This window comes from Zootoca vivipara, chromosome 3 (assembly GCF_965207765.1).
Source record: "Zootoca vivipara chromosome 3, rZooViv2.hap1.1, whole genome shotgun sequence".
NCBI lineage: Eukaryota > Metazoa > Chordata > Lepidosauria > Squamata > Lacertidae > Zootoca > Zootoca vivipara.
Window position 1 is genome coordinate 23,739,725 of NC_142586.1, and position 24,971 is coordinate 23,764,695.

Here is a 24,971-nt window from a genome sequence, read left to right on the forward strand (position 1 = left end):
TATAGGGCAAGGTAAGTGCAAATAGTCAACTGGCACATTGTGGGGACAATGACCCTGTAAGTCCTGTTCTGCTAAAAATATTTTATTTTATTTATTATTATTATTTTATTATTTTTTACAAAACCCATCTTTTTATTTTTTTTTTCATAACAAAATTTTTCAAAGTACTTTTGTACTTTCTGCATAACATCAAGACATGGAAGGAAAAGATATGCTATCAAATTGAAATCAATTCAACATCTGACATAACACGACACGCCATCTGAATTACTAATTTAAATGGGAGCGGGGGAAACAAAAAAAATGCCGCAAGAAAAAGTGGTCTTATGCATACATATAGTGCAGTTATTTTGAAGAAATAACAATCAAATCTGAAAAGTACAATACGTCTTTTTTTTTAGCTTGAAATGATGCAATTTAAAGGAAAAAGTGCCAAAGTATATTTAGTTACATTAAATTTTCTGATTGCATTCATTCATTCATTTATTTTTATTTATTTTTTGCAATAGGTAACAGTAGAACAAATAGATAGCATATAGAAATGCCACAGGAATAATGATTGTACGCCAAAAAATAATAATAATAACCATAACCCTAGAACCAAAACAGTAAAAAAAGGGAACAAGGTGAAAAAAAATCAGGTTAACTGAACTGCATTCTATTTCCTACGCAGCGTAGCAATGAATCCAGGCCAGTAACTACTGTAAAGATAAAACTTAGGGGTTCATTCCCAAATTAAAAACTTTTTAAAGGCAATATTTCTTTGAAACTATTGCCTTTGTATTAGGAAGGAAAGACTGAACTTCTGAAAAGATGAACTACAATGCTGTAACAGATAACTCAGAGGGAAACTCTAGGAGTCCTGGTGAGACAGAGGATGTTGGCTCCAAAGTGTATTTGAAAAGAAAAGTTGATATCTTCATGGTGTCCACCTCTGATAGAGCTCCTGCCATTATGGAGGTTCCCATATTCATACCATGTAATGCTTAGAAGTTAATTAAAAAGTGCTGTTTAAGCTGCTTTGAATCTTCTCTGTCAAGTTTCCATGGCTTGATGTTGTCTTACAATATATTACTCCGTTTACATCTCACATCTAATTCATGCCCTTTGCTTGGAATTAAACAAAAACAAAAAGCAAAAAAGCAAAAACAAAAACCTTCTTTTTATTGCCCCCCGCCACATACCATCCTCTGAAAACAAAAGTCACACAATATTTCAAGCATTGTTCAAAAATAAAGCATTTTTGGCAACCAAATCTTGCTATGAAACAATATGCACACAAAATGTAATTTCTTAAATCCCATAAAATCCTCCAGCAATGAGACAAAATGAGAGTGTTTAAAAAGTGGCCGCAGACTGCAACATTGTCATTCAAAGCGGATTTTCTTTTTTCTTTTTCTTTTTTTTTGTCCATTTCAGTTCAAAATACTAAAACATTTAATCACTAAAGCATTAAAAAGAATTTACACTCTATTTTGATCAGCTTACCTCTTCAGAAATATATTTACCCCAAAAATGTGCATACATTAGCAGCTATAAACATTACATGGCATATCACACTATGTCAGCTTATATGAAAACGTACAAAATGTGAATGTATTCAAAAAACTATTCTGCAGTTACTATCTTTAAAGCAAGACATAAAATTATCATGAAGTCTTGTAAGCATAACACTGTTTTAAACAGAAAGAAATATATAACACTTTCTGGTAAATTACAGCAGCAAAAAACAAGAGGCATCATTTTCTTTTTAAAGGTAAGATTTTTTTTCACCACTACAGCAGCTGCTCACACCTGAATTCCTCTCACAGCCTGTTTTATATTTTCCAGTAGGGCTTTATTTTCTGGACTCTGATAACGATCTTGATTTGTATACATGTCCGTCAAAGTGGTCACGTAAGCATCAAAATTTTGTTCATTGATTGGTTCCTACGAGATATTAAATAGTAGTTCATATACAACTTTTATTTGCTTAATGGTATATTCATTTATGCATAACAAACTATCACAGCACATTGACACCATTTTCTTAGCACATTAAAAAGGTCTAGTTTAGCGCTTACTTAATTTTTACAGGAGACATCGGAATTGGCCCACCGTGTCTTTTTTTTAAGCAGTTAAATTTATCTCTATGGTTTCAGGGTTGATACCGCAAATCTCCATCGGGCTGAGGAGCCATAAATATAAAAACAAAAACACATCTACTGTATGAGGTGAAGGAGACCGCCAAATTCCTTAACTTGTGCCTCAGTCACTTACCATATGCGGTAGCTGGATATTAGCTAGACTATGAATTAAAGATTGGCTTAAATTAGCCAATTCGTGAAGGAGCGACTCATTTTGTTGCTCAATTACTTTGTTTTCTTCTTCTATCGTCTTCAGGTTGCTCTCCATGGTGGTAATCTGAAAGGGACAGAATAGTGTACAATGTAACAGGAAGCAGAAGGTCTTTAAAATGACAGGCGGCGGGGGGGGGTGTCTTTAAAATGACAGGGGGGGTGTTATGTCAATTACAGTACAGTATAACACAAAGTTGATCCAGAGTGTCCCTCTATGAGCCAGTGCAGATCCATTTGGTGGGTGCAGTGCCTTTTTTTGCTGTTCTATAGCTCATCCAACCTTCCAGAGCAGATTTCAGGGAGCAAAAAAACGCTCAGGAGGAAGGAAGAATCAGCGACATTCCTTTTCCAGCCTCTTCCTCTGGTTTGTGTCTTGTGAGCAGTGTTCCATTTATGGGTCATTCCACATCAAAAAGGGGAAAAAAAAGGGTTTTGTCACCAGCCATCTCAGATTTTGATGAAACTTGGTGTACACCCTTCCCTTATGGTTGAAAGAAACCCCCTAAATCCCCCCCCCATCTCAAATGGTTTTACCGTAATTTTATAGCACTTGAAGTTTCATGTAAAATTTCAAAGAGATCTGATCACTGGTTAGGGGGGGGGAGGAGAGAAATGCACACAAGGGTATCTTGTGCTGAGGGTCTCAAGAGGGACAGACAACAGAGATTTAACGAAACTTTGAAGTGCTATAAAAATTAAAACCATTTGAGATAGAGGGGGGAAATTTAAGGGAGTTTCTTTCAACCATAAGGGAAGGGTATACACCAAATTTCATCAACACCTCAGACAAGAGGGTGACATGACCTCGTTGAAATGATGTGGAATGACCCTTATGGAAACACTGAATGTTCTGCCAAGTCTCCTGGGCTTGATGTCTCACAATAAAAAATAATATCACTGCCTACCACATGCCATCATTCCTAAATCATGCCTCTACCACATACCATCCTCTGGGGAAAAAAATAAATCATGCAAATTGATCCCTGGCCTTACAATGGATTAGTCCATGTCCATTTTTATCTGTAGAAAACTACACTTATTGAACAATTTATACAAACTAAGAACAGATGGAAATAGATATTAAGCAGCAGCCAATGACCTGATACTCAGGGTAAAACTAGATATGACTTTAAGCTTATTTTTAAACACATGCTTGCAACCTCCTTGCATCCCTCCACCCTGGATCAGGGTTCCTTTTGCACCCCCATTTTCCCTCCAACAATTGCCTCCCTTAAACTGCTTAAAAATCAGAACTAATAGCCACCTTGAGGCAGGAGACCATTTTTTGCAAAGGAAAATGGAGGTGGGGGAATGGTTAAATCGCCTCTTCCCCTGCAGTGCAATCCAGATTCAAGTTCGGGGCACCGCAGTTACTTTTTAGGAGAAAAGGAACATGGCCAGTTGCGATTCAAAACAGTACTTAACGTCATGGATAGTTTGCTCCTTTGCACAATGTAGCATCTAGTGTTCCTGAGCAGAAAGCTTGGACCATTGATTTCTGGTGATCTGCCTTTACTCTCCCCTCCAGCTATCTTCCATATATAAGAGAGGAAAAGCTGTACATATTCATTTAGAACAAAATCCTTCTTTAACCTGATGGTTTTGATTATGATTTCGGAGGGAAAATGTTTGCGGCTGCCATGCTAGGGAAGCAGTACCAAATCATGGTTTTCTAACCTCCCATATGATTTTTAACTAATTAACACAATAAGGAAAAATTGGGAGAATGAAAATAAAATATTCCCACAGAGTACAACTAGTCTACTTATTTATCTTAATCTAGTCATGTAAAAAGCCATTGGATATAGGACTTTATAAAACTGTTACCTGAGTTCGGAGTTTTATCATATCAGCTTCCATCTGGGAGTTGGATTCATTTAGTTCCTTTATTTCTTCATCTAACTGTTTAATTTCTTCATCATTTTCTATACCTATGCAATTAAAAAAAAGATACTGTATATTAAAATATAGTTGTTATAAATCTGAGTTAAGCAACTGAGCCATTTCACTGTTCGAAGTTAAGGTCAGAATGATTGCATCTCACGGGATATTCCATTTCAAGCAATGCCTTCCACAAGCTAAGGTAAGAACATTTTCAGGGGAACCAAGACAGTAGGAATCTACCCACTGGCAAAGTAACCACATGTGGAAGATTCTATATGGCTTAATGGTCCTCAGCTCTCTCCCCTGTTGCCCAGGCCCTGTGAAGGGACACTGGAGGGAGTGCCAGGTCTCTGTATACTCTCCACATTTTCATCCTATCCAACCTGTTAAAAAAGGCATGTAGTATATACCGTATTTTTCTCTGTATAAGACGCCCCCATGTAAAGACGACCTCTATTTTTTTGAGCCCAAAATTAAGAAATAAATATTTTAAACACCAAACAGAACTTTGATATTTTATCAAATACTCAAAACACTGGTATATTTAGTACCGTATATTTAAACAGCAAACAGTGAGGCAAGCTGTGTGATGCCGGCTGCTCCTAACCCACCTGTGTGTTGCACTTTTGTCTCAGTATTTACGGTATGTACCATATTTACTCCACGAGCGCCGACAGATGCGAACGCCGACCGAGGAGCTGCGACTGCCAGAGCTGCCTGAGTGAGTGCACTTGGGGAATGGGGGGGGGTCTAGGTAGCCTGGTAGGGAACCGGGTGGAAGGGACAATGTCCGGAGTGGGGGCTGCTGGGGGAGGGAGTACCAGACCAGGGTTTGTTGTGAGGCCGATAGTGAGGGGAGGCTGGGGGAAAAGAATATGGATGGCGGCATGTATTTATCTATATATTTAATTGCAACATTCCATGTATAAGACGACCCCCAATTTTAAACTTAAGAAATTTGGGGGGAAATATCGTCTTATACTCGGAAAAATACAGTGGTACCCCACAAGACGAATGCCTCACACAACGAAAAACTTGCAAGACGAAAGCGTCTTGCGATTTTTATGGTGACTTGCAAGACAAATTTTTCTATGGCCGTGCTTCACAAGATGATTTTTTTTCTAAAGCCACAGCGCCACCTAGTGGATATACAGTGGAAATACAGTGGTGCCTCGCAAGATGACGTTTTCACAATACGACACGACTCGCGGTACGAATTAATTTAGTCTTGCAAGGTACCACTGTATGGTAAGTAGCTTGCAAGGCACAGAAAGGAAGAACTGGATGGTGGTATGGAAAGCATGTACAGACCCTCCCAACATCCCACTGCGCCATCTGCATGCATAAGTGGAGGAAAGGGAGAAAACAGGGCAAATATCCAGCCCAGCTGTGAACCTTGGCATTCCCATGGTGGAAAAGTCCTTCCACATTCTAAATTTCAACACACTAGTTCAATCCTTCAACCACAACTTCTATTTGAGCCCATTCACTTGAGTAACAGAGTTTGAACTGTGCCCAATGAACTGTGGCATTAAATTCATATTTCCTTTTAATGTGCACTTTTTAGAAAATGCAGACTGTAACCATTGGCTGGGGGTGGGAGGGGTGGGGAGATGACTGGAATCACTGAAGGTGGGGAGGACGAATCTGACCCTCCTCACAAGCTCCTGATGAAAACCACTTCCCCACAGATGCTATTTGAATTTGGGGGGGTGGGTGGGTTTGGGACGGGGCTCTCCATTAGCATCAACAGCTAAGTTTTATTTTTTCTTGAGATATTTGTTCTTGTCTTTCTTTTATATGAATGATATGTAAGGTTACTGAATTGTTGTTAGACCTATCGGTTCTTTTTGCTCATCCATAGCTTTTTGGCATAGTTTTGGGTAAAAAGGCAGGGTAAAAACGATGACAATAAAATTGATAAAAGTATCCAAGTTTCATCATAATGCCAGATGAAGCGATTAGATTATATGAGCTTTTCTGCCCATACATAGTATAACGGAGCAGATTAAATACCCATGCCAAATGTATAAGTTGAGTTAAAGACAACGGGATATTGTGGGAATTTTAGACTTAATGATGGTAATGTGGTATTTCAAAATGTGGCCAGCCAGCCATACTAGATTTGGGGACCCTCTTCGTCAGTCTGATGAATGAGGCTCCATACTGGAAGGAGAGAATCTGGTGATTCTGAGTGCCTAAAGAACTTTGAGCCAAGGCTGCACTGCTTTGCAAACTTTCCTTGGAGTAAGATGCAATTAATTCAGAGGGACATGCTTATGAGTAAATGCATACGATTGTGCTTCACATGAGCTTTCTGCTTTACAATGGCAGCACAAATCACAGCATAGGTGTTCTTTGAAGCGTGTTCAGAAGCTGATGGTGTAGCGGCAGCAGCAGCAAAATCACCTCAGTGTCTTACACTGTAGCCTGGTGGCACTTTCTAGAAGGACTCCAAGATTGTGTTCAGAAAGACTCCTTTGTAATACCATAGTGAGTAAATTATTCTCACAGTGAGAAAGTGAAGTAAACAGTGATAGCTGTGTCTCATTTAATCCACAACAATTAACTATTTACCATTGCTAGCCCTCTGCTTTATTGTAAGCATTTGTTCTCCCGACAGCTTTGCTCTCTTCATTGCCGACGTAGCTCTGGGGCATCCTGATAGACTGTAGACAATAAGTGAGGAAAGAATTATTAATTGTAATAAGTCACGGATGTTCAGTACGTCAGCTAAATCTACTATGGAAACAGAGTTACAGGGAAGTCTCTCTCGACTGCCATTGGTAAGGTGCTGGCTTCTGAAAGAGAAGAGGAACTGTTCTCAGACAAGAAGAGGAAAAATGTAAGACTTAAAAATGAAAAAAAAGCAAACACTAGTTCCTTTTGTACACCATGGTGTGTCCCTCTTCTCTTTGTCTAATTGGCTGATGTTGCAATAACTTCATTCACTGCCTAAAAACACTGAAAGGTAGAAGAATGCTAGTTTTTCACTAAACAAACAAGGAGAATGGTGCCCATACATTTGCCTCATATACAACGGGTAAAGACTTATTTTTATAAAGAAAGCTGTGACTCTGGGGATTATAGTTCAGCTGCAAGGCAGATGCCCACATTCATTTGTCTTGGAACCTAGTTTTTCTTACCACATGACAAGAATATGCATTTCATATAAACCCAGTTTTAATAAATCAGAGTCGTTATAGTTAGAACACACACACACCTTTTTGCAACAAATTTTCCCCACGGCAATGAAACCTATATTTATCATTCTTATTTAAACTACCTTGAAGGAATAAATATGGATTTATAGCTTGTATCTTATCCCAAATAAGTGATACGCACTCTATTTTAAGCTTGAGGGATTTGAGCTGATTTAATTTCATTAGCAGGTTCAAATACAAATGGAGAAGCATTTCCTACCATTGTGTAACAATAGGGCAGTTCCCGAAAAGTTTGTCACAAGTTCTAGACGAGTTCTAAACAAAAATTATATAACCATTCCACATTTACAGAATAGTATTAGGGGAATTTTGCTGGTTAGGAATTTCACTGCAGGGGGTTGGGCTACTTCTGACTCTACAGTTCTGTGATTCTATGAAATATATTAGTAAGGGTATGCCGAGAGAACATGGCACAAAGTATAAACCAAATTAGAGTTTTAATAGGTTTTTTACAGTGTTATTTTTCTAGAAAAAGAGGTGTCAGAACCCACCATGTATAGTATATATATTTACTGTATATATATTGTGGGGCAGACTGGAGAGAAGGCACCCGAAGCCAGTCATAGAGTTTGCTTTGCCCCTCCAAGTATTCATCTGGGAAATGGTTTGGCAGGGCTGGCCGAAGAAATTTTGCAAATCACCACTGGCAATGGAACAGTGTCCTCCCCTACACTTGAGGGCAGTAAGCAAGGTTATGGGGTGCATACACAGATCCCTCACTATCTAATAAATCAGGCACAGGCAAACTCGGCCCTCCAGATGTTTTGGGACTACAACTCCCAACATCCCTAGCTAACAGGGCCAGTGGTCAGGGATGATGGGGGTTGTAGTCCAAAACATCTGGAGGGCCGAGTTTGCCTATGACTGTACTAAATGAAGCGCCCACTTCATTTTTACTAATGGCGGGGTTGGTCCCACAGTCTGGTTAGAAGCACAAACCTTGGGGACTTGGCCTTTGGTTCAAAGCCTTTGGTACTGGTGGGCAGGGGAAAGGGAGACACTCCAACCTGCTATTCCTGGATGAATAATCTACTAAATAAACCCAGAACAGAGATGGTAGTCTGAGTGCACCGAAGGGAATGAGAGCTTGTGGGCCTTGGGGACATCTAACTTTACCCTTTAAGGACAGGAACTTGCAGGAATGGGGCTATTTTCATGGAAGCTACTTTGCATGAATCTTTTGGTTCCAGGATCCTAGTAAGAGAAAGTTTGGGGCATTGGGAGTGGGTGGGTTGACCAAAACAAAGAATAGAGAGAAACAGATAGGTTAAGGTGAAAGATGACAACTGGATTGAATGACACAGTTCTAGGTGAGCTGGTGGCCATCAAATTTTTAGCCAGTTCACTGTGTAGATAGCAAAATCACAGAATCATGGCCCATCTGATTTCTTGTATTTCTTGCTTTATTAATATGCTGTTAACTGCTTTGGAAGTCTTTGGGCCAAAAAACACAAAATGAATGAACCACAACGTAACATGTTTTCCCCATGTTTTTAATCTTAGTTTGGCTTATACTGTTGAATTGTAAGTTTGGGAACTATGGTGGGTTTGATAGTGACTGCTATCTACTGTTAAGATAAGACTGACTGGGTGTGTGGAATCTAACTTTTGAGTTGTCCCTCACTTTCTTGAGACTATAATCTTAGCACACACTTGCAACTTCTGAGATGTGGGGGAAAGACATGCCTTGCATGCATGTTTTCAATGTTATTAAAGGCAAGTTATATTATGGAGAAAAGTGAAGGAATAGAAAAGGAAAGCAAGCTAGTTTGCTTAAACTATTTTTTGCTTTGACGTTTGTACTGATATTTTCTAAAATATTGCTCACAAAAACAAAGCTGGGCCAATTTAAAGCCTGGGTGAGGTTCACAAATTTAAATCCAATTTTTTTTAAAAAAATGAGTGTATGAGACTGACTACTAAGAAGACAGGGCTCAGATTAGATTCAGAATCTAATCTTAAACTATCTTTAACCATCACAATTTCCTATATTATATGAATGCAAAGATTAGTCACAATATATTAAGGAGATCTTCCATTTTTTACATGTTATTTTGTTTCCTCAGGCACTAGAGGCCGGTCATAATAATTAGTCTGGTGGAATATAATAAGGATATAGATTTATAGGCAGACTTCATTTCTGTTTATAGTGCTTTAGGGCATAAAATGCCAGCTAGTGAAGATAAATCAGATCTTATTTGCTTTACTCATAGGCCAGATTACTCAACTGTCACTTCTATAGTTCATCATCTGAAGGAAAGTTGGTTACTGTTTGGTGGAATACACTATAATGGAATTTAGTCTCATAATCATGCATAGTGCTTGAGTCTGAAATGGACTAAGGATTCAATCCTGTCACCAGTTGAATGTCGATAACTAACAACGAATGAGCAACTGCATGACTTCAGTCTCATGCTTATTTGAGCTCTTTCACAAGAGGGGTTGGAATCTCCATCCCGCAGGCCAGTCATGGCTCACCAAGGTGTCCATGTTGAGCCGTGAACCAATTTCCTCCAAGTGGTGAAATCAGTTGCTGGGTGCAGGGTCAATTCTTCACCAGCATGTTGCCTCAGCATGTGAGCATTGCAGCTTGCAGGGCTGCACTCTGACTCTCTGATCACTAGCTGGCAGGTAAAGGTAAAGGACCCCTGGATGGTTAAGTCCAGTCAAAGGCGACTATGGGGTGTGGCACTCATCTTGCTTCAGGCCCAGGTAGCCAGTGTTTCTCCACAGACAGCTTTCTGCATCATGTGGCTAGCATGACTAAACCGCTTCTGGTGCACAGAGGACCATGACGAGTGCCTGCTTTTGAGGCTAGCGCTACTGAGCTCATTTCTAGGTTTATGCCACCAGCTTCTCTAACTGTTTATTTTTCATGCTGCAAAATAAACTTGGGACTATTTTGTTACAAATTTCAGAAGAAGAATCTACCCTCTGTTTTTCATCACTTGTGGCTCTGACATGTTATGCTAATTATTAACACCCCAGAACTAACTCCACACGCAAATAACTTCTTAACAAAACCGTTACATACTTGAAAGAGATGTGTAGCTGAGGTGAAGAGCTTGGGCTATATCTACTCTTCCAACAAAAATGGTCTGAGAATGGTAGCATGTGGAGTGCTACCCCCTAATCATCAAACTACAATTTTATGTGAAGAAGAAGCCTGTTAAATCTGCAGTGTAAATTCATTCAACTTAATAGGAGGACACCGTTATAAACATGAGGAGAGGCTGTTTCTCAAATGAAGAAAATATTATTAGTGCAGAATATATGTGGAATAAATGTGAGGCTAGTTTCGTGCAAAGAGAGATGAAAAGAAAGCATTTAGTCTGAACAAAATTTTAAAATAAATAGACTTTGGTGCACAAGGAATTAAAAGCAAAACGTGTTTAACTCCCCAAAGTCACTCATTGTTCTAAAATAATTCCATCCAAGAGAAGCAGTGTTTCATCAGATTATTTGTTGGTTGTATAGGATAATATGCATAATCTCACATAAGATAGCTTTTCCTTACTCACTCCTGAATCACAGATACTACCGGTAGATTACAAGTGGGATTAGTCTGTAATCCTGCTATGGTACGCTCTCTCTCTCTCTCATGTGCTTTATTTTAAAAGCATTCTAATGCCTAATAAAACTTAAGTTGGTTTTCACAAAGACATACTAATTTATAGTTCTGCCTACTCTGGAAGAAACATTCACATGGCTGGCACAAGGTTTAAGAATCCAGGTGAGCTAAATTGTTCCTTTCCTTTGTCTGAACGCGTTATCTACAAACCCCACAGATTGTGAAAATATTTATTCTGCAGGCTGATATACATGTCATATGCCTAACTCATAAAGCTGTCCAACACAACAGCTCAGAACTCAACAACACACCAGGTGGCAACAACAACAAGAAAAAGAGTTTTGATTTGATATCCCGCTTTATCACTACCCTAAGGAGTTTCAAAGCGGCTAACAATCTCCTTTCCCTTCCTCCCCCACAACAAACACTCTGTGAGGTGAGTGGGGCTGAGAGACTTCAAAGAAGTGTGACTAGCTCAACAATGACAGGCTTTCCCAGCCTTTGTCATAGAGTTTTAGTCTTGTTTTAAATGCATTTGCTGCTTTCGTGCTTTTAACTGTTTTCCATTATCTATTGCATTTCTCACCTTGAGATGGTGGTTTAGAAGGTGATTAATAAATTAATTGTAATAAGAATAAGAGTAATGGTGTTACTGTCTGGCTCCAGTCTTGGGTCTCTGAAAGGGAGGTCTATCTAGGCTGAAGTACTACAGAAATTGCAGTGGTATGCAAGCCCAGGATATGATATGTAAAGGAAGTATGCTCCATAGCACTTACGTAGGTATGATCTATTGACTTCGGCTGGTATGCTTCCATGCCATAACCATATACAGGAGCAAACTAGGCAGTATACTATGTGGTTCATTGGAATAGAAATTTATCGTTTTTTTATATATATCTTTAATAACAAAATTTCTATTCCATAGCATAAGAACTCTTCAGGAATGATAGACCTATTCTGATTCTCCTCTGCCCACCCAGCCTTTTCCTGCGTATGGAGGCAGAACAGGACAGGTTTGTTTCGGCTAATTCTGATTTGTTCCAGCTCATTCCGCATTAAGTAATACATTTAGAAGTGTGCCTGTTTAATAGGCTTTTCTTTCCTAAGGGATTTCTCTACCCCCCTCTCCCTAAAGATAATCTACTTTCTATAATCAACAGCCAACAAGTTTTGAAACTGCACATTGGCATCACCATCAGGACAACACCAATTAGCTACCACTAATTGTTCTACAGCAGCACCTTCAGTAAAAGGGCTAGTTAACGTAGGTAAAATATTCCCCCCCTTTCAATTCTTTTTTTCTCTCTCTTCAGAGTTCTCGGGTTAAGGCATGTTTGAAGAGCATCTTTGCTAACTTTGGACAGGTGAACCACGGGCACACTATGTTCTGCTAGCAAAAAACTTACAAAAACCATGCAGGTTTGTGTTTGGAGATGGCACAGATTAGAAGATCTAGTTGAGTTTAGGCAAATCTAAACTGCAGATTCTCTAATAAAATCAACATAAGACTAAAACTAGCTGCCTTGAAAGTTTATCAAATAAAATCCAAAGATTGGCACACGGTACTTATTTGTTAATTTGTCTTAAGAAAACAATATTGGGGTCGAATCATTATTATAAGATTGATAGGCTCTTCAAGAGTGTTATAAACATGAGCTAGGTAGTTCTATCTAGCTTCATACCTAAGAAATCTTGGTTGACTCTTTTTTCACAGAATAACGTGTTAAAATTAATTTAAAGAGACTTGCACACCAACGGAGAGCTTATTTCAAATAAGGTAGTTAGATAGGGGGAAAAACCCTCTGCAGTTACTTACCTCCTATGTGTAAGAAAACTACCACTGACATGTCCTGAACCATCACATCCTGGGGTCGGACATGACATACCTTCCGTCTTCACTGACTTCCAAGAAAACTGGGAGCCATTCAAGTACCCATCCTTTTGCCTTTTAGTAGCTAGAGGGCATCCTGATGCACTACGGTGAGATGCATATTTCCCGGTTATATGACCCTGACCGTCACAACCAGGAACTGGGCATCTGGATAGCAGATAGATGAAATAAACTTTATTGTCTTGCCATCATATACCTGGCAGCCTCTACAACAAAGTCAAAATAAATCTCACATAAAAAAAGAACAACCATGCTTCATGGCTTAAAAGAAAAGGCAAACAACAACAACAACAAAACCCCACCAAGAACACCAACAGGAAATGCAACATAAACAAAAAGATGCTAATGGAATTGGGAACATTCTGCTAACAAGCTCTGTGTAAATGTAATGTAATGTCAACACAGTGCGATATGGTAACTGCCAATCTAGCAAACTTTTGTTACTGTTCAGGTCTGCACATAACACTAAGACATGTTTGTTTAAGAAACCATGAATTAACCATAAATTGTTCCACAGATTACCGAAGGAACTTTGGCTTATTTCCCCAAAGTTTGGTCTGATTTCCAGCTCCTCTTCCCTTGTGTGTTTGTAACACGGTGAATGTTGTGGAGTGGGGTGGCCAAACAAACCACTGCTAAGGAAAGGTGCTAGTTTCACACAGAGCGCCAAGCCATAAATGAAATAAACCAAGGTTTGTCAGTCAAGAACAAACCAAGGCTTCTTAATGTGGTTAGTTGGCAGTAAATAAGCCATAGTTAAGTTGCTGGAATAGAATGCTAAGCCATAATTTAATAAACCATCATTTACTAAAGCATGGCGTAGTGTTATGTGCAAAACCAGATTTGCGCCTCCCTGGGTGAGAAACAGTGAACGTGCTTGTTAGCGATAAGATCCCAGACTTTTCATGCAGACTTTGCCAACTGCTTTTCTAAAATAGGGAAGTCTTAAATTTAGTATTTGGTACCCAGGAGTTGTGATTAGAACTGAATGTTCTGTGCAGGTTTGGCTCTGCTTTTGTTATTACGAAACAGATACCAAAAACAAAAAACAAAAAACCGTATGTTTCTCATTGTATATTCAATTGCCCCTTGAAATGGCAGCTTAAAAAAATTCATGTCTGGTGCGGGGGGTAGGCAATGATCCTAGAGAGCCATACAATATTACAGAAAACCTCAAAGAGCTGGGGAGGCAAATGGTATGCTGTACATACAAAGAAAGCAGCTGTGTTGCACAGCTGCCCTGCTGTTGCCTATAGGAAGAGAAAGCATCCATATGCTCTCCTCAAATTTCTCCCACGGCTAGACACAGAAAATCTGTGAGTGCCCGAGACTCTAGATTATAGATGGGCAACAGACTCACATGTGCATATTCTTGATCAAAAGCACAATGTGTCCACCAGCTTCTAGTTAATTTGTTCATTGTCTTCAGTAGAAGTATTTGGTCAGATGTTGATTGAATACTATGAAAGCTGCATTTAATTCAAATCTTTCCAGGCACATCTATATATACATATGTGTGTGTGTTTGTATGTATGTATATGTGTGTGAATATATATGAGTAGGGGTGTGTGTGTGTGTGTGTGTGTGTGTGTGTGTGTGTGTGTGTGAATGCTGCATATATGAAGTCATACAGATTTAAAAACGAACTTGAATGTAGAAGTGTCTTATTGTCATTCAAATATGTATCCAAGAAGAAAACAGGCAGACGAGATAGCTGAGCATGTTCATAAGAAGTTGACTAGATTCATGCTTACCTAATTGGCTCTTGATCTTCCTTGTCTTCTTTGCTTTGTACTATCCTGATCCCACTTTTCTTTGCTCGTGGACAACCAGAAAGACTGAATGAAAGAAATCATTTCAAGACTGAACACCTTAATTCTAAAAAAAAATTCTCTTAAGTGTCCTAGAGAATTAAACTTTCTGCAAATGTTACTTGCAGACGACATCCTTCCTGCATTGACTTTAGCAGTTCTATTCACTCCACAAGAGGGAGCCCATGAACCATGATTTCCTTCTCACTGTGAAATGAAATTGCCTTCCAGGACCCTTGGAAGACAAGGACAACTGTGCATTAAATCTCTTGTTAATAGTATCTCCAGCTACGACACTGATGGGCTTCAGAAGAATGTGTCAAGAAAGTCAGAAAGCTATGTGTAATTTATGGCCGAGGGAGAAGGGAAAGGTAAAACAGAGAGGCAAGTGGTGAATGAATCATTTAAAGAAGACACAAAAACCTTTTCAATTTCCTTTCCCCACATTATATTATTTATTAACACATGGGGGACACCATTCTGTTTTCTATAGTGGAACTGGAGGTTGTGATGCATTCCTTCTTTCTTATGAAGAATTTGAAACTTTACGGCTGGTACTTGATGCAAATTGTATTGATCACAATATCAAGACTAGAATGTGGCCTCTCATTTTCAAGCAGGAGTGGTTTGCAATATGAATGAGGCCCAGGCATTTTGAGACCTACCATTATAACACATCTTTCTTATACAAAAAGACATACAACTTATACAAAATCATGATATCAGTTACAATACACATGGAATTGTTGCTTTCATGGCAATCTAAATGAGGGGGGAAATAGCATTAGTTATCAGGCCAGCTCCGTTTTCGACCTTTATGTGTTGCTCGTGCCTGAGTCTATATGTGTACAACTTGTATATGTAGTCTGGGTCTTGGAGAATTAACATTCCCTAATTACATGGAGTCAAGCATGTTGTCAGCACACAGTCCCTGTGCAAACAGGCACAGCTAATGCATAGAGGGTGGGGGAGGAGACAGCAGGTTCAACCTCAGCTCCCCTCCACATATTCACTGAAAGATAATGTGGCAAAGTCCAGCGAAAAGCCAGAAGTTAGAAAGGGTTAGGAACTGCACATTATATGAACCGTATGCAGACCTGGTGCCAGAGGTGAGCTAGACCAGTTCACCACTCTTCCTGCTGGGCCCCCAGAGCAATTTCAGTGCTGCAATTGTGGTCGTCACCCACCATGTTTAATTAGTTCAAATGCACCAGCCCTATGCCTATAAATTCTTACAGATCTATTTTATAGGTATAGGTAACCACAGAACTTTATGATGTTTAACATCTAGAATCCCAATGGGACCAGGACTATAGACAAGCCCTGTTCTGGTCGCGGTGGGTGAGTGGCGTTCTTTGGTGACACCGTGCCAAGGAACCCATGAAGTCTGGCGCCAGCCCCTATTATAGGGCTGCTGCAGAAAGGAGCATTTGCATCAAAGCTACCCCACCCCACCCCTTTGTGTAGGAATACAGTATCATCATATTTGCAAACTTTTTTGCTGCCGCCACCAATAAATGAGGTGGACTGGGAATGAAGAAACTTAGAACATAATGCTGTCATGACGTATGTTAAGTATATATCTACATATTACACAAAGAAGAGAATTTGACACAGGGATAGAGGTTTTGGCCATAGGCCCATGGTGCATGTCATGTGTAGCCCTGACTTTAGTTTATGAGAGGTCTTTTAGTAACTGGGACTTGGAAACTGAATCTCCTTGGTAACCTGATTCTAAAGGTGGGTTTTTCAACAAAATAAATCAGGATTCCTGGAGGCCCAAGTCACCTCCCAGCTGATCATGTCTGCTTCTTGTAACTTCTCCTAAGCTGCATGCGCACAATACATTTAAAGCACTCACCCAGCCCCGCAAGAATGTTGGAAGCTGTAGTTTGTCACTCGCAGAACTACAATTCCCAGCACCTTTAACAAACTACAGTTTGCAAGATTTGGGGTTTGTGTGCTTTCAGTGTACGGTGTGCAAACAGCCCTGGTCACTGATACATTATTTTAGAATGAGATTAGCAACAAGGGCAACACACTGTACATTTAAAGCACATGGCTTCTCCTAAAAAGTCTTCTGAACTTTTTAGTTTGTTAAGGGTGCTGAGAATTGTAGCATAATCCTTTCTACCTGTGAACGTAATCCTTTCTACCTTCCTATGGATATTGGCATGTGCTTAACTTACCAGTAACCAGACACAATTGAAGTAAGCACTTTTAAAGGTTCTTTACATGATATGGATTGGAGCAGCTTGCGTGTGGACCAGCTGATGTGGATGTGAATAAATATGGACTAGCTGAAATATCAAGTAATAAGAAAACAATTTCCATAAAGTTCCGGACATTTTAGCATATATGGTAGATTGTGTCAAGACTAAACCAAAACCTGTAAGGCCACAGCAAGAAGTGATCTGTCTGCTTCAAATGTTATGTCTAAAATGAAACTTCCTAAGAAGCCATGGCTTGGATCTTGAAACTCTGTGAGCAATAAGTCAAATGAAAGGATCTTCCTGTTGGCAAGAAGCGAAGGTGGGAGATGTTGATTTTCACTGAAGCCTCCTGAAAATCTTGCCCAGAGGTTTGGGGAACAGTCTGGAAAAATGTGGGAGTGTTGCAGGTGGCTGCAGGTGAAAGGAGGAACTGATGTAATCTTCTTGCTCCATCTCAGTTGTGAATAGCATTAACCTTCTGCTAGAGACTCTCATTGTTTGTCAGTTTCTGTTTTAGGAGGGTGGCTATCATCATCATTTTTTAAAAAAGCCTTGAAAACTGATAACTATTCAACCATAACCATGTGCCCTTTTTACAAATTTGTGATGGTGCTTTTATATTGACATTTAGGTGTGCTTTTTTTGTGAGCTGTCTCAAAGATCCGGTTGAAAATGCAGGTTGAGATATCATTTTTTCCAAAGACAAACAAAAACCAGGAAGTTCACAAAGAAGTATATGATGTAATAAGTAGGGAGATAGGCACCTGTAGCATTTATTTAGTGTGAGGCCGAACTCCATGTGACAACAGTCACATGCTTGAAACAATAATTCCAATTGCTTTGGGACTTTCGAACCCTATTATACTGACACCTTAATTTGTCTGTGCATTTGCTGTGGCTGGATTTTGCTGTGGTGTTTGTTTTGAGTCTATAAATGAATTGTAACTTTTAATTTAATGTTGCCATTACCAGTTTTCAATATAATGATTGTTTGTAGCTGAGTTATCGATTTGTTTGGAGCCTTACTCATTTTTACAATGGACTTAGCTGTTGGTTGGATCTGTTGTGAATACACACCGAGTGCAGTAACTGAAGATACTTGACAAGCACAGCTCCCCAATCCCCTCTGCTGGCGGGCCTTGTGATTCAAGACCAAGACAAAGGTGATCCATGAAATGGAAATCACTGTGATAAAGAGCTCAACATTTTACATACCTTCGATGTGAAGCATAATTTCCGGTAATATGCCCAGAGCCATCACAACCAGGTGTGGGACACCTAAAAGAAACAAGAGAGTCGTTTGAATAGCTTGTTTGGTAGACATAAAAGTTTGGGAGACATCAACTGCTCCATCATCAGAAACATTGGCATTTGCCCAGTTGTGCTTGCAGTGGAAATTCCGTAAAGCCTCTTTCACTGAACGTTTGCCAGATTAAGGCCTATATGATTTTTCCAGTGGCCAACCAGATGGGAAGCCCACAAGCACGAAATGAGTGCAATAGTGTTCTCCTGCTTTTGTGCTGAAAATGCTATTAATCACAAGCATAAATGTGCTTTTTTCTAGGTCACCCAGTGCTGGTTCCAGGTTTGGGGGTGGGTGGGGTGTCTTTTTGACAAGGCAGATTAGCAGCAGAGACTCCAGGGTTTAGAGTTGAACTCCCTACTGGTTTGAGTTTCTTGGAAGGTGCCTGATCATGCCAGACCTGGCAATCCCCTCCCCAGCCATCAGCTTCTGGATATCTTCAGTATCAACAACAAATGTCCCGAGTCTCTGAATTTGCAAATCCGCAACAGGAAAAGGACAAGATCTGCACTGACATTAGTGTAACAACGGCAACATTACATGCTAGTCGTAATATTTCGCAGGTGATTAATGTACATCGTCGCAGCCAGGCAATGAATGATGTTGATTTAGCCAGGAAGATTTCTTTACAAGAGGAAAAGTCCTTCTAGCAAGGCAGAAGAAAGCTAGGCAGGACAAAACAACAAAAAAGTATACTGCCCTCTTGTGGGCAAAAGCCAAGATTCATTATTATTATTATTTTACTTGCCTAATTACTTAAAAACTTTACACCGGATTGTCAGACTTCCATAATTTATAGAAAGCTCAACTGCTATGATCTTTAGGAAATCACCATTTTAGAGCCTAGAGAGTTTTACTGCCAACAAACAAATAAACCCCCAAAGAAATCCTAAACAGAAACAAGCCTGAGATCTTTCGAATCCTGACAACTCTCTAGTTTAATAACTTGTCCTCTGGATTTCTAAGTCTACTCTGTTTTTCTGCTCTTCTTATAATCACAAATATTAAAGCTTGAAGGCAGCAAGTTCATATAGCTGAGGTTTGAATTTTTTTTTTAAGCCTACTGTGGTCTGTCTGTTCTTCCTTCCTCTTCTCCCTCCCTCCCTCCCTCCCTTTCTTTCTCTCTTTACATACCCCACCCTTGTCAGGATACAAAAATAAAGCGGGCAAAGTACCCCTTTGCAAAGCCGCATGCAGCATTTGCTGAGCAATGGAGGCGGGAGAAGGAGCTCACCCCACCCATAACGTGGCGTGACATTATTAAATCACGCAATGTCAGTTGGGGCTTGTGTCAAAAGAAGTTAGGCTCTGCGACCGCTTCTCACTTTCCCTGCCATGTCCTGTCGTAGTGTATAATGCCACAGCGCCATGTAACACGCCATCACAAGACAAAGCCACCCAGCGGGACAGTGATCTCCCTCACTTTTGGCAGGAAAAGTCCTGTAGGCCCCGACTATGGCACGGTTGCCATGGCGATGCCACTGGTGTGACTGCTCTTTGCTTCTCCTCCCCTCCTCCTGCAACACATTTTTATTATTTTTTTTAAACTCTCATCTAACACACATTTTTAAAATCAATGCATGATTTAATTATGGCTTTCTAGCTCTTTAAGGCTGTGGTTTACCCTCCAGTCAAGAGATTCATTCTTTCTTTCTTTCTTTCTTTCTTTCTTTCTTTCTTTCTTTCTACGTTAAACACACTTTTCGGAACTGGAAAATGTTTCAATTAAATCTCAGAGAAGTCTCGTATTTTTTTTTGCAAATTCCAGTGGGTGGCTGCCGTGCAATTCCGTTTTGCAGTGTTCCTATGTTCTGCAGCACTGGATGTAAACTTCTGTGTAATTCAGAATTATCTCAGGTTGTTGTTGTTGTTTGCGTGTGTGTGTGTGTGTGTGTGTGTGTGTGTGTGTGTGATGTTTTAAAGACCCAAGTTTCCCTCCACCATACTAACCAGCAGCATTTCTGCCGAGTGGAACTTCCTTTGCTAACAAGCTGACAAATCTGACACTGACCTAGAGGGCAACTTTTCATTAAATAGCAAATCGCTCCCTTCTATAGTATTAAAAAGGAGGTAGGGGGAGGAAGAGATCACATTCATTATCTCAGTTCACGACTCATTTATTAACTTGGTATTAGATTAACTAGATTACATTTCCCCCACAAATTTTATTTTCAGGAGAAAGAATGGTAAGATGAGTGATATGTACCCCCATTCATACAGACACTGCTTCCAACAGCATTCTCCTGGGCTACTGACAGAATGAATTATGTTCTCCTCACCTCACTTTGGGCTGAGTTAAGAGATTGTGACAGTGGGAAAAGAGAGAATAAACCTATGAACTGAGGAAGTGGTCAACAGACAAGTCCTTTCAGAAGCACTTTATGGTAACATATTGAGGATTCAAGTCTGTAAGAATGATCTTGAAAGCACTGCTTGCTACAAAGGCATTTTAAATTGAAAGCCTTTCTAGGTTTGTTTTTTTTAATTACTCAGAACTATGGAAAACTACTTATAATAATGAACTAATTAAGATGTGCCTGCATTCACATGACAGCAATTTCTTGCTATTGTTTGCTGCACTTATGAATTGGTGAAGAAATATTAAGAAAAAACAAGTTAGTGCAAAATAGGATGAAACTTTTAATAATATATACCTATATTTTATGCAAATATCCCAGGATTGGCACACTGAAAAGAATACTGGGACTAATTTTGTGATGTGCATCATCAGTAAACACAGGTAAAATGCTCAGGCAATGGATAGTTAATCCATTTGTGGTAGAAAAATTAGAACTGCAATGGGTTACCCACCCACCTCTATCAGTGCCTTGACATTTAGACCCAGATACTGTTGTTGGCACCTGTCTGTTTCGAGAGACAGGGGCACAGTCAAAGTGGAGAAAATATGGCCCCAAATTACCATCAAACCCAGAAAACAGGCAAACTCTGCTAACATAGCTAGGGTGGGAAGCAACTGTTCCCCAAGAGTGCATTTCCAGGAAAGAGAAGATGGAGCTTGAAGGGACTCAGTCTGTAAAAACACAGTTATAGCCAAAACACATAGCAACTTCTCCTTTGACACACAAACTGCCATTCTTCCTCAAATACTCAAATGTGGCATAGGATTGACCCTAAGACTCAATTTCTGCAGTTTGGAAGCCTAATAGCTCAGATAGTGGGATGAAAAAAACGTTGCAAGCACAGATTCACATCACTGTTAGAATAAGCCTCTGGCATGGATAATTTAATTGTCTCAACCCTTTTACTTTGCCTGGATTGCCCCTGTGGGGTTTTAGTTTTGTTTTGTTGTGAGTTTGTCCTACAACAGCTCCACCAGAAGCTGAAATCACCACTAGCCATGCTGCATTCACTGCAGAGCTGGATTGAATTATGTCATGCCCAAACTGTGATTTAGGCCTGTGGTGGTGGAACCTAGACATGACTTATGCAAAGACAAACAAACTGCAATTCATGTCTCCCCAAAAGGCAAGTGGCAATGGAGCTCAAGTAAACAGACTCTCCATAACTAACACACAATGGCTGAAGGTGGAGGGATCTCTGATGAGAGCTCCTGTGGTTCAAACACAAAGGCTGAGTGCTTGAGAAGGAGGCTGCGGAAGCTTCCCAGCTGGAGGAGGTAGCAACATCAGCAGGCGAGCAAGGAGGAAGAGGTAATGTTAATATATTATCAACATTTCGATTCACTAGTATTTAGAGACAGACGTAACATGAAAGCAGAACTCACAGCACAATTAAAGTGGCAGTGCGGTGAGGTCTCTATACATTATCTATGTTTCTAGCCTCAGACATACTAGAAGGGAAAACATAACGAGTGCTACTCAAGCAAACAACACATCCGCCCGGGGCCAGCACAAGACATTTTGGCACCCGAGGTGAACCACAAAATGGCATCCCCCCACTTTGCCAGGGAAGAAGGGGTGAAGATCTACATCAGGAACAATGGGGCAATAAAGATCTACATCAGGATCGACTGCCCCGTGGATCCTGCCACCTGAGGCAATTGCCTCACCTTGCCTCATACGTGGCTTGGCCCTGCATCTTCCTCTCATTCCAATAACACTGTGGGTGATATGGCCATCAAGCTTATAAAAGGCAAAAGGACCTTCATAAATAAGTGGAAATTCAGTGTGCCAGCTAATAAGTCATAGGGTGATGGGTACCAAAGGTGTACCACGTAACCATACCTTGGTGTAGTGCTTTAGAACCATTGGTAAATCAAGGCAAATACAAAATGCATTGGAGTGGAAATTTTGAGTGGAAAATCACAAAATGAGCTGGGATTTAGTAGAGGAAGATCACTGCTCTTGATCCCATTGAAGACCTTGCACAATTTAGGCAAGAGTACTTTAATCCTGTTAAGGATTAAACACCATTCGGTGAGGTTACATCATGTCTTTTGAACGAAGTGACCAAGACATTTGAAACAGCAGCTTTGACTTGATTCTGTTCATACATGTAGGAGACCAGGGAAGGAAGACTACAAATTATTCTGTAAGAAAAAAGGAAATAAGAAATATCGTCCTATCGCATGGTACTTGAGTGCCTTACATATAAGGATGGGGCTTTTGAAGCTGATCTAGAAGGTATTAGGAAGCCAAGTCACAGCCTTAAGGAGACGTGAGATGATCATATCGTCAAAAAGTGGGGAGGATTTTGTTGCAGGGATTCTGGAATGACCCAGAAGAAGGATAATAATGCCAAGGAAAAAGCAACTGTAATAGCAAGGCAAGAAGATTACCAGGATATGGGCAAGGATTTTAGCTACAGGTAGAGAAAGCATGAATAGATTTTGCAATTGAAACTGAGGGAAAGAAATGAAGAACTTTTCAATAGCCTGCGCTCAGAGGGGAGAATGAAAGACTGAACTGATGTTTCACAGAGACAAAAGATAATCATTGATTTTATCTGATATATAGTTGGCGTATTAAGACTGTCAAATTCTCTAAGTGGAAAAAAATAGGTAGTTCATTACCATAAAGTTGTATCAGCACATAATTTTTCTATAGATGTAAAGTTTAAGGGGAAAATAAGATGCTGAACCATAAAAAACTGAAAAGGTAAATAAAATATTTCTATTGCAATTTCTACAAACAGACAGTACTTTTCAAAGCTTTGCTTGGGTTGAAGACATTTTACATCATTCAGATAAGATTGCGTGCTTAGAGGTGTAGAAATAGGCTGCTGAATCAGCTATGCGGAACAGAAGGAAAGCCAAAGGTTAAAACGGGAATCAATAATGAGATGAGGAAATGAAAATGATTTGTGCAGCAGAAGGAAAGGGAAGGAACACCATTATGGAGTCATGGAAAGTTAGTCAATGTCCTCAAACAAGAAACAGTGGAAGACAAATATTCTAAATAAATAAATAAATATATTGCATTTATCAGTTACCTCACAACCATTGTTCTCTGGACTGATTTGGGAGAGATTCATCTCCAAGTCCCCCACTGTGAAAAAGTTAAGATGGCAAGTTCTGAACCAGTCGTTTCAACATTTGATTTGTACACTAGTTGTAGATTTGATTGTCCACTAGTTATCTTGCTTAAAGCAATCATAAGGTGTAAAGAGTTTTGACAGAGTTTTGATGTGAGAAAGCAGGCAGTCAGTGGTAAAGAGGTTTTTTTTCGAGTCTCCTGGAGCCAGCCAGCCAACCATACTACTTCTGTGGGTGAATTATGGGGAAAGTTAAAGCCTCATGTGCTCTTGATGCCACAATGCACTCAGCTAACAGGAATATAAATGGGGGGAGGAGGGGCAGCCAGTAAAAATAGAGGGGAGGGGTGAGAGATCTGTGGGATGTGGAAGAGAAAAAGAGGGGCAATATTGACCTGTGATGATGCAGAGAAGACAGCCTAGGGAACCTTGTGTAATTAAGAAAAAGGGAGTAGTTGCAGGATGAGGCGTCGTGCTCCTCAGTCCCTGACCAACCCCATAGAATTAAAAGACAACTGGGACTGGTTTGGATCTTGACAGCTCCCCTTTTAAGGCATAGAAAATGAACAGATCTTATAAAATAATAAATAAACAAACCTCCATGTTTAGAAGCACTATGCCACCGAATAGGGGTGGAGCAGCAATAGGAGAAGGCTATTGTTTTCAAGCCCTGTTGTAGTCTTCCTGGGAGGTGACTGACTGAGCTCTGTAGGAAGAAGGATGTTTAACCAAATCGACCATTGGTTTCCTCCAGTAGGGCTAACTTTTATGTTCTTATGGGATTTCTTAATGTTTGAATGTGGTGGGACAATGGGAATGAATTTGTTTGCAATTCTGCTCAGCTTTGTATGCAAATGCCAACTTGGGGAGGGCACAGCTTATTGCTGAGGGACTCTTAGGGCACTTCTAGACTGTTTCTATTTGCGAGACGAGAGGGATTTTGTCACATACTGGCAAAACCAGGTTACGCAATTACAGTTGATTGGGGGGACGTATTGTGCAACAAACCAGCTTCCATTAGAAATCAGCCTATTGCGATAAGAAAAGCAATGGGGAAACACTGGAAAGTGTGGGATAACGCTTGCTTTAAAGCAACGTCACCTGCTCTCCCTGCAAACAAATCAGAATGAATGCTCAATAAACAGGTTGTCTTTAAATCAGGCATCCCCAAACTTCGGCCCTCCAGATGTTTTGGACTACAATTCCCAGCTTCCCCGACCACTGGTCCTGTTAGCTAGGGATCATGGGAGTTGTAGGCCAAAACATCTGGAGGGCCGCAAT

General features: G+C 40.0%; 1 protein-coding gene across 1 annotated transcript in view; it reads right to left on the bottom strand.

The window, feature by feature from the left end:
- Nucleotides 1-145: 145 nt before the first annotated feature.
- The window catches only part of MYT1L (myelin transcription factor 1 like), a 178,030-nt gene continuing 153,204 nt past the window's right edge, over nt 146-24,971 (bottom strand). Inside the window, exons 17-23 of the mRNA XM_088665685.1 lie at nt 18,149-18,211; nt 14,664-14,747; nt 12,835-13,056; nt 6,801-6,892; nt 4,167-4,270; nt 2,260-2,403; nt 146-1,929 (exon numbers count right to left, since the gene is read on the bottom strand). Of these exons, the coding sequence (XP_088521811.1) occupies nt 1,789-1,929; nt 2,260-2,403; nt 4,167-4,270; nt 6,801-6,892; nt 12,835-13,056; nt 14,664-14,747; nt 18,149-18,211 (850 nt within the window). The 3' untranslated portion in view covers nt 146-1,788. The remainder of the gene's footprint in view (nt 1,930-2,259; nt 2,404-4,166; nt 4,271-6,800; nt 6,893-12,834; nt 13,057-14,663; nt 14,748-18,148; nt 18,212-24,971) is intronic.